The 21,107-nt window shown below is 39.1% G+C and overlaps 1 protein-coding gene across 2 annotated transcripts in view; it reads left to right on the forward strand.

The window, feature by feature from the left end:
* Window positions 1–21,107, forward strand: part of LOC128663334 (protein FAM169B) — a 165,340-nt gene that overhangs the window by 128,924 nt on the left and 15,309 nt on the right. For both annotated transcript variants that reach the window (XM_053717617.1, XM_053717618.1), the window contains exon 5: window positions 2,524–2,701. In XM_053717617.1, the coding sequence (XP_053573592.1) occupies window positions 2,524–2,701 (178 nt within the window). The remainder of the gene's footprint in view (window positions 1–2,523; window positions 2,702–21,107) is intronic.

Below are 21,107 nucleotides of genomic sequence, written 5' to 3' on the forward strand. Positions count from 1 at the left end.
AATAGCATAACTAGTGTAGTGCCCGCTGGATAATGTGTGACGAATTATGTGCACACAGACATATAGCAATATGCAGCCACCTAAAATGCAAGAATATTCAAATATTAACAAAAATTACTCTGATGGATACTTGAAATATTATAATAGCCATAACATGTCATAAATAATGATAATTAGGTTAATATATAATGCTGAATATCAATCTGTATTTCAACAGAAAAAGTCCTATAAGAGTTCAAAATTCAAGTCCAATATTGCAAGTAAGCTTCTATGGCTGTAGATGGAAGCAAGAGATCCAAAATGGTTAAACAAGTATAGCAATGAATCCACGTTCCACAACGAACCCGTTGGGAGTATACTTACACTCCGTTACCTCAATCTCATGAGGTAAGTGGCGCGCAGTGTATAGGTAGTTCTCCCTCTCGGTGTCAGTGGTACAGTGGAGCGGTGTCCTCTTTCGATCCAGAGATCTCTTTAACACTCTCTCTCGAATTAGGGCACAAAAGTTTTATATCCCTTCGAAACGCGTCAGGTTCCTTTATTTTACCGTATTGATTACAGATTTTACCAGATTCCAGCAGTATTTGTTCAGGATCTTAAGGATAAAAAATATTTTATCTATGCTTTTAATTACCTCATATTATTGAGGTTACTTGATGTAAGCGCACAATTGTTAATTAATAAAGAGTGTGATATTCCCATACAATGTTGCACTATTGCATGTCCTTTCTCTTACATGATTGAAACTAATTTGAGAGAAAGTGTTAAAGAGATCTCTGGATCGAAAGAGGACACCGCTCTAAGAGTGATATATAATAACTATTAGAATTGCGTTTCTTTCTTAATTATAATATATCAATTATTTAATATCCCTATTGCACCTATTAACTAGTTGTTCATTTTCAGTCCAACTGGTTTTTTAAACCAATCGATCCTAGTATTCCCATTCTAGGGTCCTCCACTCAGAGTGTTGCGCCTTCCTGAATTTTCCTTATCCCCTCATTTTCCCTCTCTTTATCACACATATATATATATATATATATATATATATATATATATATATATATATATATATATATATATATATATATATATGTATGTATGTATAGGAATATCTATTTAGAAATATGTTGAACATATTCTGCTATGTGCAGAACATTGGAATGTGAAATATTTACAGTAATTAGTTAAAACCTTAATCAAAACTAAACGTTGCATAAATGTTTTTTTCATGTTTTCATCTACTTATAATCACGTAAATACATATTTATTCATATATAGACATGCATATATATGTTGGTAAATATGTGCTTGTGCGTGTGTATGTATATATATATATATATATATATATATATGTATATATATATATATATGTGTGTGTGTGTGTATATATATGTATATATATATATATATATATATATATATATATATATATATATGTGTGTATGTATGTGTGTGTGTATATATATATATATATATATATATATATATATATATATAAATACACACACACACACATATAGATTTTTATATATATATAAAGATGTATATACTGTACTGTATATATTTATAGACGTGTATGTATGTATCTCTATGTTAAACTGTTTGCCTGCCCTTTTTTTTTATAACACCTGAGATCTCATATCTCACATTGCACATCTTTTGTGTATAATATTTTTTTAAATAATTTATATTAGTGTTATTATGAGTGTAACTATACTTTGTAATGTATTTTTGATGTTTTTTGCTCAACTTTTTAGTTTTGCAAAACCGTTAACCAAGGCTCTGAAATCGTGGTAATCCATTGTAGCGTAAATCACGATTGTGTTCAATCGATCGTGTTTACTTTCAACTCGTAATACCAGGGGTAAGCCCGACAACTGCAAACCCCCGAGATAATCCCCTTATTGCTCAAGTGCAAACGTTTGTGCTCCAAAGTGTGTTGGAAGCGACAATCGGGCACTATCAAGTGTTTACTTCAAAGAAAAAGATCTGTACAAATAAGTCTATACCTTTTTAGGATAGCTTTGGACAGGATAAGCATGAAGACCCAGGGTGGGACATTAAACCAATAGCAAGGAGTTAAAACTTACCCATTTTCTAGATATAAGACACACTAACTAATTTATATGGGTGTGAATTCAGATGCTTTGGTAGCATTCAAATGTGGAAGGAGGCGGCCACTTATGCTGGTTGACTCCTTTTTGGAGACACATTTATTCATGTGAAAGTACATCACACTAAGATCTAGATTTGCACATAGCTTAGTGTGTTGTACTTAAGCAAGAATAAAAAAGAGCCGAATGGCACAAGCGGCTGCTGCCTTCTGCATTCGTATGAAACTGAATGCACACCCCTAATTTGGGGTATTACTTATTTGTGTGTTATTATAATTATTTAATAATACTTTATCAGGTACATCATTTAACATTCATATTATTTGTCTGCATGTTCAATAATACATCACAATAAATGCACAGCTAATGTGTCTTCAGCTCATGAACAACTGAGTATTTTTCCTAGGTACAGACAATAGGAGAGAGACTTGTTCTCTTTGTCCTCAACTGCTTGGTTTTTGGGATTTTAGAGGGAGGTGCTTCAGAAGATGGAGTCAACTTTCTCGCTCACTCTGCAGGAGAACTGGCCAAGATCTTCTGGCTTAAAGGCAAGGCTGTGGCATTTTACACTTACAAAACTAAAGGTATTTTTTTTCTTATTTGTTGATAGTTTTGGTAGGACACAGAAGAAAATATTCTATAACTACTGGAAACTTGATTACATTAGGCACCCTTGCAATCTATTAGAAAAGCACTGCATGGGTTTTGAAAGTTTTAAAATTGTAATCCCAAGTTAATCCTTTTGGAAAATATTTTGTATGGCTTCCTAATGTGTGTTTTGTTGTGTTTCAGTTTGCATGGTTTAAATGAGATAAGTGAGCAAATTCTCCAGCAGTTATTCATATTGAAACACTTTGTACAGGCATTTACATGACATTTGGGTTTATTCGGTGCTCTGACAAAATGCAGAAGGACATTTGGCCGACGGACATTTGGCCGACGGACATTTGGCTGACAGACAGAAAGCTAAAGAATGTTCCGATTTTGGCCGAGGGCAGATACGTTCCAGAGTGCTCTGTTCTAATCAGAACCTCGGGCGCCGCAACTGCCTCTGTGAACCTTACCATGGGTCGCAGGCCGCACGTTTTGTAATTCTCTGTCTGGGAAATTATCTATTTATCTATCAAATCTATCTATCTATCGTATCTATCAAATGTATCTATTGCATCTATTGATCTATCTATCTAATCTATGTATCAATCTATCTATCAATTCTATCTCGTGCCGGACTGTTATCTGACAGCCACTTGTGTTTCGGCCAAATGTCCGTCAGCCAAGTGTCCTTCGGCCAAGTGTCCGTCGGCTAAAAGTCCGGCCACGGGTTTATTCAGTTCAGTCATCATCAATATTTAATCAGTTGGGCTCTATCTTTTATTTTACTTTGGCTGCAAAAACCAGGGGAAATTTGAAAGTAACAGCATTCGCTTGACCACAATCGAATTTAACGTATAGAGGGTTAGTGCAACTGAAGACCTCACGTAAAGGGTTAGGGCAAAAATAAAAGTTTCACCAAGTGCAACATAAATACATTAAAATAAACTGCTACACTCATATAAACATCATGTGATAACAATTTTTTGTATGATCTTGAAGATCTTAGTTATAGGATCTCCAAGATCATACGAAAAAACTAGCACATTCTGAGAGAATACAATCAACAAGTCTCTTTACTAAAGGATTCTCCCCTAATGGCATACAGAAGGGTAAAACGTTTAAAAGATCATTTGATAAAAACTGACGTGGGACCCAGCAAGGAGTGCATACAGACTCACATGAGAGTTAGAAGAACAGGCCGTTTTCCATGCTTAAACTGCATGAGTTGTAGCTCTATCATAAGAGGATCTCATTTTTACCACCCCCATAGTGGAGAAAAAAGTATAACCTAAATGGGTTTTATACATGTTAAACCTCCTATGTAGTATACCTTTATAAAGTGTCCATTTTCTCTGGAATACTTAGGGGAAACTACACGTAAAGTAGAGGGATAGAATGAGCCAACATCGCTCTAATATTAGAACTTAGAGGCTCCCCTGTCCAAACATTTCTTGGATAAAGGTCATGACATAAGCCAATAGAGATGGCAGGTCATGGACCACATAAGCCCCCCTAGGAATGGCATGGACAGGGAAAAACTTCTAAAACATAATTAAATGTGGTGGATACACAAGTTTGAAACATTGACCCCTAAATAAAATATATAAATAAAGATTATGACTTAACCTGTTTCTTCTAATAAACATCCCTTTTTCTGTAACCCAAAATGTATTATCATGTTAAACTAATGTTTACCCATCTACTATGTACTTTTAATTGTATTCCCTTACTAATTGTATTATTTTTAGCTTATATATCGCATTAATAATATTAAGAACTTTAATTTGAAGCGATAATCAGCATCTATATATGTAACTAATTGTCAAAATAGTATTTTTATTCAGGATAATATGTAATAATGAAAAATGCCCACTAGAGGGAGCATGTGCATAACCAGAGGTCAACTGGCACACAAATTAAGATTTAAAAGTCTTGTGAAAGTGTATAGTAAGAGCATGACTAAGGGGATCAACCCCGAAACATCGCTTATTTTATTGTCTAAATAAAGTCTTGAAAAGATTCCTTTAGGTGCTGTGGAAGTTTTTTTGATTGTATATATTCATATAGTTATATAGGTATAGATGTATACACTGATCAGCTACAACATTAAAACTACCTGCCTAATATCGTGTAGGCCTCCCTCGTGCTGCCAAAACAGCTCTGATTAGTCACGACATGGACTCCACAATACCTCAGAACATATCTGGGGAATTAGGAGCTCAAGTTAACACCTTAAACTTTTTCATTTCCCTCAAACCATTCCTGAACAATTTTTGCAGTTTGCATTATCCTGCTGAAAGACCATTGCCATGAAGGAGTGTATGTGGTCTGCAACAATCTCTAGGTAGGTGGTACGTGTCAAAGTAACATCCACATGAATGCCAGCACTTAAGTTTTCTCAGCAGGACATTGCCCAGGGCATAAACATCCCTTCCTCCCATAGTGCATCCTGCTGCCATCTCTTCTCAAGGTAAATTACGCAAACACACTTGGCCATCCACCTGAAGGTTGCCTAGTGATTCATCAGACTAGGCACCCTTCTTCCATTGCTCCATGGTCCAGTTCTGATGCTCACGTCCCTGTTGAAGGCACTTTTGGAGGTGGACAGGGGTCATCGTGGGTACTCCGACCAGTCTGTGGCTACGCAGCCCCATACGCAGAAAACTGCACTGTGTGTTCTGACACCTTTCTATCATGGTCCGCATTAATGTTTTCAGCAACTTCAGCCACAGTAGCTCTTCTGTGGGATCGGGCCAGAAGGACTAGCCTTCACTCCCATGACCCTGACGCTGGTTCACTGGTTGTCCTTCCTTGCACCACTTTTGGCAGGTACTAACCACTAAATACTGAGAACACCCCACAAAACTTACTGTTTTGGAGATGCTCTGGCCCAGTCGTCCATCACTATTTGGCCCTTGTCAAAGTCCCTCAGATCTTTTCGGTTGCCCATTTTCCTACACGTGAAATTCAAGAACTGACTGTTCACTTATTGACTAATATATCCCACCCCTTGACTGGTGCCATTGTGATGATATAATCAATATTATTCACTTCACCAGTCAATGTTTTTTATTGTTGTGGCTGATCAGTGCATTTTACATTAACATTACAATTACGATCCATTACTCATGGGAATTACTCTTCTCTACCACTAGGAGGAGGCAAAGATTCACAAACCCCAAGAGCCCCAAAAAACCCCTCCCACCTCACACATACTTCAGTCTTTACTTTGTCTCTGCTGGAGGTGTTGGAGGAATAAATATATGCAAGTGATTCTTCAGAGAAAGGGGTTTTTAGTCGTCTATGTTGAGGCCCGGTTCCCCTCAGAGTACAGTGCTTGTCAGAGGTTTGTATTTGGGCTATGGTTTATGTTGCTTTGTTTCACCTCATGGGAAATCTTTGATAAACCCTCTGTAATCAGCCACAGGGACGTGTCTTCTTTCTCCCTTTATGGATCTACAGTATACTCCTATTCTATAAACTATTCCATAAACTCTGCTGTTATGTTTCAGTACTGGTTTGGCTGTCTGCTACTTTGATGGCTAGTGGACGAGTGTCTATTGGTAACTATATTTTTTATTTTTAAAATAACATGTAGACACTCATTTAGCTATATTATGGGCACTTTTTAATTTAAGAAAAGTTGGGATTACGCACGTCGGGTTTACTCTCATCAGATTTGCATGTGTCCATCAGTCTCTTAGGAGCTACAGGTTTTTTTGTGCGCCGAGTTTGCCTGTCGGGTTAGTGCACGTCCTTCCCGCATGTTTACTCTACTATGCGAGTGTCAGGTTTTTGGTGCGCTCAACCTCATTTTAACTGAAAGTTGTTTGGCGCTTTTTCAGTGGTAATGCTATTTCTTTCATGTAATTGGCATAGTCCATGAGCTAGTGACGTATGGGATATACAATCTTACCAGGAGGGGCAAAGCTTCAAAAAACTCAAAATGCCTATAAATACACCCCTCACCACACCCACAATTCAGTTTTACAAACTATGCCTCCTATGATTTTTATGATTTCTTCTGTGATAAGCTCTTCTAAGCATTCTGAAGCCCAATTCCTTTCAGAGTACAGTGTTTGTCAGAGGTATGTGAAGAGAGTATCACCTGTTTGATTTTATGGTTTCCCTCTCTGGGAATCTTTTCAAGGGTTCTCTGTTATTGGTCATAGGGATTCATCTCCTACCTCTCTTTTCAGATCGACGATATACTCTTATATACCATTACCTCTGCTGATAGCTTTCAGTACTGGTTTGGCTATCTGCTATATGTGGATGGGTGTTTTCGGTAAGTATATATCATTATTTAAGAAACTCTCAGCTATGGTTTGTCACTTTATGTATAAAGCTTTAAATATATGTATTTTACTTATATTTGCAATGAGTCGGGTCTATGTATACTTCTCTTTGCAGTTTTGTTATGGGAATCATGTTTTAGGAAGTTTTTCCTACCTGGGGTATAGTCTTTTCAATTGGACTTGTTTTTTCTTTGTGAAACTTGCGGGCAGATTAGGCTCGCGAGGGCGCAAAATACTGTTATTTATTGCGTCATTCTTGGCATGAGAAATTTTTCTGCCGCACAATGTGGGTCTGTAATGATGCAAGTTCATCATTTCCTGCGTCTTAGTTGACACTAGGTTGTTTGGCGGAAATTGTGTTTGTTATGACGCCAGTTGCGTCATTTCCGGATGTTTGTTGGCGCCAAAATATTTCTCAACTTACTTTTGCAGTGTGCATCATACTTGACGCCAAAAAAAATAGTTTTTATTATACACCACTTCCTATGTGCTCCTTTCCTTCTTTATGCTCAGAGTGCTATGCGGTTTGCTTTTTTTGCCAATTTTAGAATTTGCATTTTTTCCCATTCCTGAAACTGCTATATGTGGAAATAAGATATTTCTGTTTAAATGTTATTTTTCTTTTACATTTTACAAGATGTCTCAATCTGATCCTGTCTCAGAAGCTGCTGTAGGAACCATGCTGCCTGAACACAGTACCAAAGCTAAGTGTATCTGTTGTAAGCTAGTGGAGATTATATCTCCAGCTGTAGTGTGCAACAGTTGTCATGATAAGCTTTTGCATGCAGAAAAGGTTTCTATTAGTGCTAGTACAGTATCTGCTGTTACTTCAACATCTAAAGTACATGATATCCCTGTTGATATGAAAAATTATATTTCTGATGCGATACAGAAGGCTATGGCTGCTATACCGCCTTCAAATAAACCTAAAAGGTCTTTTAAAACTTCTTATAATACTGATGAATTTTGTAATGACCAGCAACATACTGATATGTCCTTCTCTGATGAGGATCTCTCTGATTCAGAAGATCCTACTTCAGACATTGACACTGATAAATCATCTTATCTTATTAAGATTGAGTATATTCATTCTTTGTTAAAATAAGTGTTAATAACTTTGGATATTGAGGAGCCTGGTCCTCTTGATAATAAATCCAGTAAATGTTTAAATTCTGTCTATAAACCTCCTGTATCTACCCCTGATGTTTTTACTGTTCCTAATGCTATTTCTGATGTGATTGTTAAGGAATAGTCTAAGCCTGGTACTTCTTTTGTTCCTTCTTCAATGTTTAAAAAGTTGTATCCTTTGCCATTGGCTAAATTAGAGTTTTGGGAAAAAGTCCCTAAGGTTGATGGGGCTATTTCTACTCTTGCTAAATGTACTACTATTCCTATGGAAGATAGTACTTCTTTTAAGGATCCTTTATATAGGAAAATTGAATCTTATCTAAGGAAAGGCCTATTTGTATTCTGGCTATATTCTCAGACCTGCTATTTCTATGGCTGATGTTGCGGCTGCATCAACATTTTGGTTGGATAGCTTAGCACAACGTGAAAAAGACTCTGATTTGCATAGTATTGTTCGTTTGCTTCAACATGCTAATCATTTTATCTGTGATGCTCTTTTTATATAATCATGATCAATGTTAAATCTATGTCTTTGGCTATTTTAGCTAAAAGAGCGTTATGGTTAAAATCATGGAATACTGACATGGTATCTAAATCTAGGTTACTATCTTTATCATTCCAGGGTATTAATTTGTTTGGTTCACAGTTGGATTCTATTATTTCCACTATTACTGGCGGGAAGGGAGTTTTTTTGCCTCAAGATAAAAGTCTAAAGGCAAATCTAAAGCTTCTAATCGGTTTTGTTCCTTTTGTCAGAATAGAGAACAAAAAAACACTCCTTCCCCTAAGGACTCTGGCTCCAATTGGAATAAATCCAAGCCTTACAAGAAACCAAAGCCAGCCCCCAAGACTGCATGAAGGTGTGGCCCTCAATCCAGTTCTGCTGGTGGGGGGCAGATTGAAATTATTTCAAGATGTTTGGGTAGGTTTGTTCAGAATCATTGGATTCAGAATATTGTTTCTCAGGGGTATCAAATAGGTTTCAGAATAAGACCTCCTGTGTGAAGATTTTCACGTTCCAAAAAATCCTGTGAAGGCTCAGGACTTTCTGAAGTGTGATTCAGATCTAGAGCTTTCAGGAGTAATTGTACCAGTTCCCATTCTGGAACGGGGCCTGGGTTTTTATTCAAATCTATTCATTCATTGTCCCAAAAAAGGAAAATTCTTTCAGACCAGTTCTGGATCTGACGTTTTTTAATCAATTTGTAAGGGTCCCAACTTTCAAGATGGTGACTATAAGGACTATTCTGCCTTTTGCTCAGCAAGGTTATTACATGTCCTCAATAGACTTACAGGATGCGTATCTTCACATTCCGATTCATCCAGACCGCTATCGGTTTCTGAGATTCTCTTTTCCAGACAAGCATTAACAATTTGTTGCTCTTCCATTTGGCCTAGCAACAGCTCCAAGAATTTTTTCGAAGGTTCTTGGTGTCCTTCTATCTGTAATCACAGAGCAGGGTATTGCAGTGTTTTCTTATTTGGACAATATCTTGGTACTGGCTCAATCTTTTCATTTAGCAGAATCTCACACAAATTAACTTGTGTTGTTTCTTCAAAAGACATGGTTGGAGGATCAATTTACCAAAAACTTCCTTGAATCCTCAGACAAAGGTCACCTTTTTAGGTTTCCAGATAGATTCAGTGTCCATGACTTTGTCTTTAACAGACAAGAGACAAATTAAATTGGTTTCTGCCTCTTGAAACCTTCAGTCTCGATCATTCCCTTCAGTGGCTATGTGCATGGAAGTTTTAGGTCTCATGACTGCAGCATCGGACGCGATCCCTTTTGCTTGTTTTCATTTGAGACCTCTGCAGCTTTGCATGTTGAATCAATGGTGCAGGGATTATACTCCGATATCACAGTTGATATACTTAAATCCCAACATTCAACTCTCTCTGTCCTGGTGGTTGGACCATCATCGGATTATTCAAGGGGCCTCTTTTGTTTGTCCTTCCTGGACTGTGATTTCAACGAATGCAAGTCTCACAGGTTGGGGAGTGGTCTGGGGGTCTCTGACAGCACAAGGAGTTTGGAATCCTCAAGAGGCGAGGTTACCAATCAATATTTTAGAACTACGTGCCATTTTCAGAGCTCTTCAGGCTTGGCCTCTATTAAGGAGAGAATCATTTGTTCATTTTCAGACAGACAATATCACAACTGTGGCATATGTCAATCATCAAGGGAGGACTGGCAGTCCTTTAGCAATGAAAGAAGTATCTCGGATACTTTCTTGGGCGGAATCCAACTCCTGTCTAATTTCTGCGATACATATCCCAGGTGTAGACAATTGGGAAGCGGATTATCTCAGTCATCAGTCTTTACATCCAGGGGAGTGGTCTTTCCATCCAGATGTATTTGGTCAGATTACACAGATGTGGGGTCTCCCCGATATAGATCTGAAGGCTTCCTATCTAACAAGAAACTTCCCAGGTACCTTTCCAGGTCCAGGGATCCTCAGGCGGAGATGGTGGATGCGTTAGCACTTCCTTGGTTTTACGAACCTGCTTACATTTTTCTGCCTCTAGTTCTTCTTTCAAGGGTGATCTCCAAGATCGTATTGGAACAATTGCATGTGTTTCTGATAGCACCAGCATGGCCTTACAGGTTTTGGTATGCGGATCTTGTCTGGAAGTCCAGTTGCCAACCTTGGCCACTTCCTTTAAGTCCGTTTTTCCATCAGGATCTCAAATCGCTAAATTTGAAGGTATGGAAATCGAACGCTTAGTACTTAGTCATAGAGGTTTCTCTGACTCAGTGATTAATACTATGCTAAAGGGTCATAAGTCTGTTTCAAGGAAGATTTTTTATCGGGTTTGGAAAACCTATATTTCATGGTGTTTTTCTCATAAATTCTCTTGGTATTCTTTTAGGATTCCTAGAATTTTACAGTTTCTTCAGGATGGTTTGGATAAAGGTTTGTCTGCAAGTACCTTGAAGGGACAAATCTCTTCTTTTCCTGATATTCATTGTTTTGTTCAGGCTTTGGTTCATATCAAGCCTGATGTTAAATCAATCTCTCCTCCTTGGAGTCTTAATTTGGTTTTGAAGGTTTTGCAGGCTCCTCCTTTTGAGCCTATGCACTCTTTGGATATTTAAACTACTTTCTTGGAAAGTGTTGTTTCTTTTGGCTATCTCTTCAGCTAGAAGAGTTTCTGAATTGTCTGCTCTCTCTTGTGAGTCTCCTTTTCTGATTTTCCATCAGGATAAGTTTTGCGGACTTCGTTTAAATTTCTTCCTAAGATTGTGAATTCTAACAATATTAGTAGGGAAATTATTGTTCCTTCCTTGTGTCCTAATCCTAAGAATACTCTTGAAAGATCTTTACATTCTTTGGATGTTGTAAGAGCTTTGAAATATGTCGAAGCTCCTAAAAATTTCAGGAAGACTTCTAGTCTATTTGTTGTTTTTTCTGGTCCTAGGAAAGGTCAGAAAGCCTCTGCCATTTCTTTGTCATCTTGGTTAAAGTTTTTGATTCAGAAGGCTTATTTAGAGGCGGGACAGTCTCCGCCTCAGAGAATTGCAGCTAATTCTACCAGATCAGTCGCCACTTCTTGGGCTTTTAAGAATGGAGTTTCAGTTGATTAGATTTGCAAAGCAGCAACTTGGTCTTCTTTGCATACATTTACAAAATTTTACCATTTTGATGTATTTGCTTCTTCTGAAGCAGTCTTTGGTAGAAAAGTTCTTCAGGCAGCTGTTTTAGTTTGATTCATCTGCTTATGATTTAAGTTTTTTTCTTGAAATTTATGTGAAATTTATAAAAAAAAAAATACTTATTTTTTTGTGGATTTATTTTTTTCAGCAGAAATAGCTGTTTTTATTTTATCCCTCCCTTTCTAATGACTCTTCTGTGGTCTTCCACATCTTTGGTATTTCTATCCCATATGTTACTAGCTCATGGACTCTTGCCAATTACATGAAAGAAAACATAATTTATGTAAGAACTTACCTGATGAATTAATTTCTTTCATATTGGCAAGAGTCCATGAGGCCCACCCTTTTTATGGTGGTTATGATTTTGTACAAAAGCACAATTTTTTTTCCGGTTCCTTCGCTTTTTTACTCCTTATTTTTTCACCCCACTACTTGGCTATTCATTAAACTGAATTGTGGGTGTTGTGAGAGGTGTATTTATAGGCATTTTGAGGTTTGGGAAACTTTGCCCTTCCTGGTAGGATTGTATATCCCATACGTCACTAGCTCATGGAAAGAAATTAATTTATCAGGTAAGTTCTTACATAAATTATGTTTTTCTCCTGTTCTTGTCCTTTTCAGCTTGGCTTAGTGTGCATTGTATCTGTCAAGTTACTTAGGTGGGGGTTTATGGTTTTCATTCCTCAAGAGCTTTTTTTAATGGGTTTTATAGTTTTTATTGTATTGCTTTGCTATATGCTATAATGGAGCAGCAGAATTCTGTCCCTAAATCTACCTAAGAAACCGAGTCTCCTGAACACCTTTCTACCATTATTATGTTTAGATTTGTTATTGCATACAGACCAATCTAATGCTGTTTCTTTGGGTACTAATGCGCCTACTGTTTGTTAATTACAGGTTAATTCTAAAGTGGTGCCTCCTGTAATGAAGACCTTTATCAAGGCAGCAGTCTCTAAAACATTAGCTGCTCTTCCACCTCCAAATAAGCATAAAAGGTTAGTTCAGATTTGACCTTTTACAAGTTCTATGTGCCCTGAGCCCAGGGATACTGTTGTAGCTTTAGATGGTGAAGTTTCCTCTGGGGATGAAGATTCCTCATTTTGAACTTTTTTTTTTTTTTTTGAAGTTGAACACATTCAATCTCTTTTAAAAGAGGTATTAATTACTTTAGGCAGTTAAAGATCCTAAAGTTTCTGATGATACATTTTATAATCGTTTAAATTCAGTTTTTAGGACTGCTGTTAATCTCCCTAAGGTTTTCCCTATACATGATGCTGTCTCTGACATGATTTTATGGAATGGTCTAAGCCAGGTGTGTCTTTTCTGCAAGATTTAAAAAGTTAAATTCATTACCTGCTGCTTATCTAGTTATGGGAAACCATTCCCAAGGTGGATGGGGCCATTTCCACTCTGGCTAAACGTACTACTATTCCTTTGGAAGACAATTATTTTAAGGACCCTTTAGACAGAAAGTTAGTATTTTCATAGATGGGACTTTTTTGTGCGGGTTATATTCTCACACCAGCTATTTCTATTGCTGATGTAGCTGCTTCTATAGATGCTTCTATTTACTGGTTGTCTAGTCTTTCAGAGCAGTTTTCTGATAACCCTGTTGGTGCAAATATATTGTTTTTGTTTCAGAGTGACAATTCTTTTATTTGGGATGCTGTGTTTGATATTATGAAGATAAATGTCAAAAGCATGTATTCAGGATTTAAGAATGCCCTACTGGCAAAAATTGCTAGACTGCTGACTTGGTGTCTAAATCTAGATTGTCTCTTTTCTTTCAGGGAAAGAAGTTGTTTGGGTCTGTTTTAGATTATATTTTTTCTACTATAGCTTTTCTTTCTCAAGACAGAAGGTCTAAAAAATCCAAGGCTTCTAATAATTTTCATTCCTTTCGTCATATTAAGAAACAGAAAACTGTCAGTTTTCTGAATCCTCTGATTCAGTCTGGAGACCTAATGCTAACTAGAACAAGTCTAAACAGGGTAATAAATCCATAGTTTCTAAAACCGCTTATAGGTGCAGCCCAACCCAGAAGTTCTAGTAGGGGGCAGATTCTTTCAGGAGGCTTGGTTTGATACCTGGGTTCAGAATGTTGTTTCTAAGGGATATCAAATTGGATTCAGAACAAGGCATCCCAGAGGAAGGTTTTTTTCTTTCCAATTTTCCAAGGAATCCTGTAAAAGCTCAAACTTTTCTTTAATCTGTCTCAGATCTGAAAGATATAGGAGTGATTGTTCCAGTTCCTTTGCGGCAACGGGATGGGATTTAATTCTTTTCATTGTTTCAAAGAAGGAAGCCACTTTCAGACCATTTCTGAATATAAAACTTCTGAACAATTTTGTAAGTGTTAAATTTTTCAGAATGGAAACTATCTGTCCATAATAGATTTAAAGGATGCTTACCTTTTTGTTCCAATTCATAGAACATTTCCAGTTCTTGAGGTTTGCTTTTCTGGACAAACACTTTGAGTTGTTTACTCTTTCATTTGGTCTGGCTACAGCTCCAAGAATATTTTTCAAGGTTCTGGGTGCCCTTTTGTCTGTTATCAGAGCTCAGGGTATTGCAGTATTTCCTTACCTGGATAATATCTTGGTTCAAGCTCTGTCTTTTTCCTTTAGCATAATTTCTCACCAACTCTTGTTGTTTCCTCAAAAGCATGGTTGGCGGATCGATTTTTCAAAGAGTTCTTTGGTTTCTCAGACAAATGTTACTTTCCTAAGTTTACAAATAGACTGTCCATGAGTATTTCTCTAACAGAGCAGGAACAGTTAAAGGGACATTCAACACTTAGTGTAACAGGTTTTTATATAGTAAATTAAGAAACGGAGGTCCGCCTACACTATACCCCTCCTCCCTTGCCGCCTTGCTTCTGTCCTAATCAGCGGTGCTAACTACTCTAATACCCGGTCAATATGGATGCCGAACTCCCCCCACTATTACGTAGCTGCCTTCTTCTTAAACTGATAAGCAAATCAGAATCCAGTCCTCGGACTGAAATTGCACGCGCATATTGACCGGGTATTAGAGTAGTTAGCGCCGCTGATTAGGACAGAAGCAAGGCGGCAAGGGAGGAGGGGTATAGTGTAGGCGGACCTCCGTTTCTTAATTTACTATATAAAAACCTGTTACACTAAGTGTTGAATGTCCCTTTAAGATTGGTTTCAGCTTGTTTAAACCTTCAGTCTCTTTCATTTTCTTTGGTGGCTCTGTGTATGGGAAGTACTAGGTCTCATGATTGCAGCTTCAGATGCAGTTCCAATGGCTCGATTTCACATGAGAGCTCTTCAGCTTTGTATGTTGCGTCAATGGTGCAGGGATTATACTCAAAATATATTTTTTGATCCCAGTACAAGTCAATCTCTAACTTGGTGGCTGGATCATAAATTTATGTGATCACTACAGATGCAAGTCTTTCAGGTTGATAGCTGTTTGGGGGTCTCTGAATGCACAGGGGGTTTGGGATCCTCAGGAGGTGAGGTTGTCAATCAATGTGTTGGAACTCTGTGCAATTTTCAGGGTCCTTCAAGCTTGGCCACTGTTGAAAGGGAGTCTTATCTCCGTTTACAGACAATGTAACCGCAGTAGATTATGTAAACCATCAGGGGGGAGCTTTCAGTTCCCTGGCTATGATGGAAGTGTATCAGATTCTCTCTTAGGCAGAAGCCAATCCAGAAGTAAACAATTTGGAGGCAGACTTTCAGTCTCTTCATCCAGGAGGGGAGTTGTCTCTTCACCAAGATGTGTTAAATCTGATTTTGGATCTTTGGGGTCTCCCAGAAATAGATCTGATGGCCTCTCTTTTAAACAACAAATTACCCAGGTACTTTGCAAGGTCTAGGGATCCTCAGGCAGAGGTAGTGGCTGCTCCAGTAGTTCCTGTTACTGGGAAGATTTATCACAAGGTTTGGAAAGCCTTTATTTCCTGTTGTTTTATTCATGTTTTTTTCCTGGCATTATTTTAGAATTCCTAGGACTCTTCAGTTTTTGCAAGATGGCCTAGATAAGGGTCTGTCTGCTAGTTCTCTGAAAGCACAGATTTCAGCCCTTTTAGTTTTGTTCCACAGAAAGATAGCTAATCTTCCTGATGTTCATTGTTTTGTTCAGGCTTTGGTTTGCATTAAACCTGTTATCAAGCATATTTCTCCTTCATGGAACCTTAACCTAGTGTTAAGGGTTTTGCAGGCTCCTCCTTTTTGAACCTATGCATAAATTGGACATTAAACTACTTTCCTGGAAAGTATTATTTCTTTTGGCTGTATTTTCTGCTAGAAGAGTTTCTGAATGGTCTGCTCTTTGTTGTGTGCCTCCTTACTTGATTTTTCATCAGGATAAGCCTGTTTTACGGACATAGTTTCATTTTTTGCCTAAGATTGTTTCTTCAGACAAGTTTGGGGGAGATGGTTGTTCCTTCTTTGTGTTCTTTGAATTATCTGGATGTTGTTATGGCATTTAAATATTATGTTGATGCTACTAAGGATTTTAGACAAACCTCTAGTTTGTTTGTTCTTTTTTCTGGGCCTAGGAAATGTCAGAAGGCCTCTATTTCTTCTGTTATGTGTGATCAGTCCACGGGTCATCATTACTTCTGGGATATTATCTGCTCCCCTACAGGAAGTGCAAGAGGATTCACCCAGCAGAGTTGCTATATAGCTCCTCCCCTCTACGTCACCTCCAGTCATTCTCTTGCACCCAAAGACTAGATAGGAGGTGTGAGAGGACTATGGTGATTATACTTAGTTTTTATAACTTCAATCAAAAGTTTGTTATTTTACAATAGCACCGGAGCGTGTTATTACTTCTCTGGCAGAGTTTGAAGAAGAATCTACCAGAGTTTTTCTTATGATTTTAACCGGAGTAGTTAAGATCATATTGCTGTTTCTCGGCCATCTGAGGGAGGTAAAAGCTTCAGATCAGGGGACAGCGGGCAGTTGAATCTGCATTGAGGTATGTAGCAGTTTTTATTTTCTGAATGGAATTGATGAGAAAATCCTGCCATACCGTTCTAATGACATGTATGTATACTCTACACTTCAGTATTCTGGGGATGGTATTTCACCGGAATTACTCTGTAAAAGTACATTAAACCTTTTAATAGGTATTTAATTCATGTTAAACGTTTTTGCTGGAATGTAGAATCGTTTGCATTTCTGAGGTACTGAGTGAATAAATATTTGGGCATTATTTTTCCACTTGGCAGTTTGCTTGTTTTGATTATGACAGTTTCGTTTCTCTCTCACTGCTGTGTGTGAGGGGGAGGGGTCGTTTTTGGCGCTCTTTGCTACGCATCAAAAATTTCCAGTCAGTTACTCTTGTATTTTCTGCATGATCCGGTTCATCTCTAACAGAACTCAGGGGTCTTCAAACTTCTTTGAAGGGAGGTAGATTCTCTCAGCAGAGCTGTGAGACTTATGTAGTGACTGTGTTTTAAAATTGCTCTGTGATTTTTATGTTTAAAATTTAATTAGTGTTACTTTACTAATGGGAACAAACCTTTGCTAACAAGTTGTGTTGTTTTTAAAGAGTGATGCTATAACTGTTTTTCAGTTCATTATTTCAACTGTCATTTAATCGTTTAGTGCTTCTTTGAGGCACAGTACGTTTTTGTTAAATAAGATTGTAACCAAGTTGCATGTTTATTGCTAGTGTGTTAAACATGTCTGATTCAGAGGAAGATACCTGTGTCATTTGTTCCAATGCCAAGGTGGAGCCCAATAGAAATTTATGTACTAACTGTATTGATGCTACTTTAAATAAAAGCCAATCTGTACAAATTGAACAAATTTCACCAAACAGCGAGGGGAGAGTTATGCCGTCTAACTCGCCTCACGTGTCGGTACCTGCGTCTCCCGCCCGGGAGGTGCGTGATATTATGGCGCCTAGTACATCTGGGCAGCCATTACAGATAACATTACAAGATATGGCTACTGTTATGACTGAAGTTTTGGCTAAGTTACCAGAACTAAGAGGCAAGCGTGATCACTCTGGGGTGAGAACAGAGTGCGCTGATAATTCTAGGGCCATGTCTGATACTGCGTCACAGCTTGCAGAGCATGAGGACGGAGAGCTTCATTCTGTAGGTGACGGTTCTGATCCAAGCAGATTGGATTCAGATATTTCAAATTTTAAATTTAAATTGGAAAACCTCCGTGTATTACTAGGGGAGGTCTTAGCGGCTCTTAACGATTGTAACACTGTTGCAATACCAGAGAAAATGTGTAGGTTGGATAAATACTTTGCGGTACCGGCGAGTACTGACGTTTTTCCTATACCTAAGAGATTAACTGAAATTGTTACTAAGGAGTGGGATAGACCCGGTGTGCCGTTCTCACCCCCTCCAATATTTAGAAAGATGTTTCCAATAGACGGGGACTTATGGCAAACGGTCCCTAAGGTGGAGGGAGCAGTTTCTACTTTAGCTAAGCGCACCACTATCCCGGTGGAGGATAGCTGTGCTTTTTCAGATCCTATGGATAAAAAATTAGAGGGTTACCTTAAGAAAATGTTTGTTCAACAAGGTTTTATATTGCAACCCCTTGCATGCATCGCGCCGATTACGGCTGCGGCAGCATTTTGGATTGAGTCTCTGGAAGAGAACCTTAGTTCAGCTACGCTGGACGACATTACGGACAGGCTTAGAGTCCTTAAACTAGCTAATTCATTCATTTCGGAGGCCGTAGTACATTTAACCAAACTTACGGCTAAGAATTCAGGATTCGCCATTCAGGCACGTAGGGCGCTGTGGCTAAAATCCTGGTCGGCTGATGTAACTTCTAAGTCCAAATTACTTAATATACCTTTCAAGGGGCAAACTTTATTTGGGCCCGGTTTGAAAGACATTATCGCTGACATTACAGGAGGTAAGGGCCACGCTCTACCTCAAGACAAAGCCAAAGCTAAGGCTAGACAGTCTAATTTTCGTCCCTTTCGGAATTTCAAAGCAGGTGCAGCATCAACTTCCACTGCACCAAAACAGGAAGGAGCTGTTGCTCGTTACAGACAAGGCTGGAAACCTAACCAGTCCTGGAATAAGGGCAAGCAGGCCAGAAAACCTGCTGCTGCCCCTAAGACAGCATGAACCGAGGGCCCCCGATCCGGAACCGGATCTAGTGGGGGGCAGACTCTCTCTCTTCGCCCAGGCTTGGGCAAGAGATGTCCAGGATCCCTGGGCGCTAGAGATCATATCTCAGGGATACCTTCTAGACTTCAATTTATCTCCCCCAAGAGGGAGATTTCATCTGTCAAGGTTGTCAACAAACCAAATAAAGAAAGACGCGTTTCTACGCTGTGTACAAGATCTATTATTAATGGGAGTGATCCATCCGGTTCCGCGGTCGGAACAAGGACAAGGGTTTTACTCAAACCTGTTTGTGGTTCCCAAAAAAGAGGGAACTTTCAGGCCAATCTTGGATTTAAAGATCCTAAACAAATTCCTAAGAGTTCCATCGTTCAAAATGGAAACTATTCGGACAATCTTACCCATGATCCAAAAGGGTCAGTACATGACCACAGTGGATTTAAAGGATGCTTACCTTCACATACCGATTCACAAAGATCATTACCGGTATCTAAGGTTTGCCTTCTTAAACAGGCATTACCAGTTTGTAGCCCTTCCATTCGGATTGGCTACGGCTCCAAGAATCTTCACAAAGGTTCTGGGTGCCCTTCTAGCGGTTCTGAAACCGCGAGGAATTTCGGTAGCTCCGTACCTAGACGACATTTTGATACAAGCTTCAAGCTTTCAAACTGCCAAGTCTCATACAGAGTTAGTTCTGGCATTTCTAAGGTCGCATGGATGGAAAGTGAACGAAAAGAAGAGTTCTCTCTTGCCTCTCACAAGAGTTCCATTCTTGGGGACTTTTATAGATTCTGTACAAATGAAGATTTATCTGACAGAAGACAGATTAACAAAGCTTCTAAATACATGCCGTGTCCTTCATTCCATTCAACTCCCGTCAGTAGCTCAATGCATGGAGGTGATCGGCTTAATGGTAGCAGCAATGGACATAGTACCCTTTGCACGCCTACATCTCAGACCGCTGCAATTGTGCATGCTGAGTCAGTGGAATGGGGATTACTCAGATTTGTCCCCCACTCTGAATCTGGATCAAGAGACCAGAAACTCTCTTCTATGGTGGCTTTCTCGGCCACATCTGTCCAGGGGGATGCCGTTCAGCAGGCCGGACTGGACAATTGTAACAACAGACGCCAGCCTTCTAGGTTGGGGCGCTGTCTGGAATTCTCTGAAGGCTCAGGGACAATGGAGTCAGGAGGAAAGTCTCCTGCCAATAAACATTCTGGAATTGAGAGCAGTTCTCAATGCCCTTCTAGCTTGGCCCCAGTTAAAGACTCGGGGGTTCATCAGGTTTCAGTCGGACAACATCACGACTGTAGCTTACATCAACCATCAGGGAGGGACAAGAAGCTCCCTAGCAATGATGGAAGTATCAAAGATAATTCGCTGGGCAGAGTCTCACTCTTGCCACCTGTCAGCAATCCACATCCCGGGAGTGGAGAACTGGGAGGCGGATTTCTTGAGTCGCCAGACTCTTCATCCGGGGGAGTGGGAACTTCATCCGGAGGTCTTTGCCCAAATACTTCGACGTTGGGGCAAACCAGAGATAGATCTCATGGCGTCTCGCCAGAACGCCAAACTTCCTCGCTACGGATCCAGATCCAGGGATCCGGGAGCGTTTCTGATAGATGCTTTGACAGCACCTTGGAACTTCAGGATGGCTTATGTGTTTCCACCCTTCCCGCTGCTTCCTCGATTGATTGCCAAAATCAAACAGGAGAGAGCATCAGTGATTCTAATAGCGCCTGCATGGCCGCGCAGGACTTGGTATGCAGATCTAGTGGACATGTCATCCTGTCCGCCTTGGTCTCTACCTCTAAGACAGGACCTTCTGATTCAGGGTCCATTCAAACATCAAAGTCTAACTTCTCTGAAGCTGACTGCTTGGAAATTGAACGCTTGATTTTATCAAAACGTGGTTTTTCTGAGTCGGTTATTGATACCCTGATACAGGCTAGGAAGCCTGTTACCAGAAAGATTTACCATAAAATATGGCGTAAATACCTATACTGGTGTGAATCCAAAGATTACTCCTGGAGTAAGGTTAGGATTCCTAGGATATTGTCTTTTCTACAAGAAGGTTTAGAAAAGGGTTTATCGGCTAGCTCATTAAAGGGACAGATCTCAGCTCTGTCCATCTTATTACACAGGCGTCTGTCAGAAAATTCAGACATCCAGGCCTTTTGTCAGGCTTTAGCTAGGATCAAGCCTGTGTTTAAAACTGTTGCTCC

Source organism: Bombina bombina, chromosome 6 (genome assembly GCF_027579735.1).
Source record: "Bombina bombina isolate aBomBom1 chromosome 6, aBomBom1.pri, whole genome shotgun sequence".
NCBI lineage: Eukaryota > Metazoa > Chordata > Amphibia > Anura > Bombinatoridae > Bombina > Bombina bombina.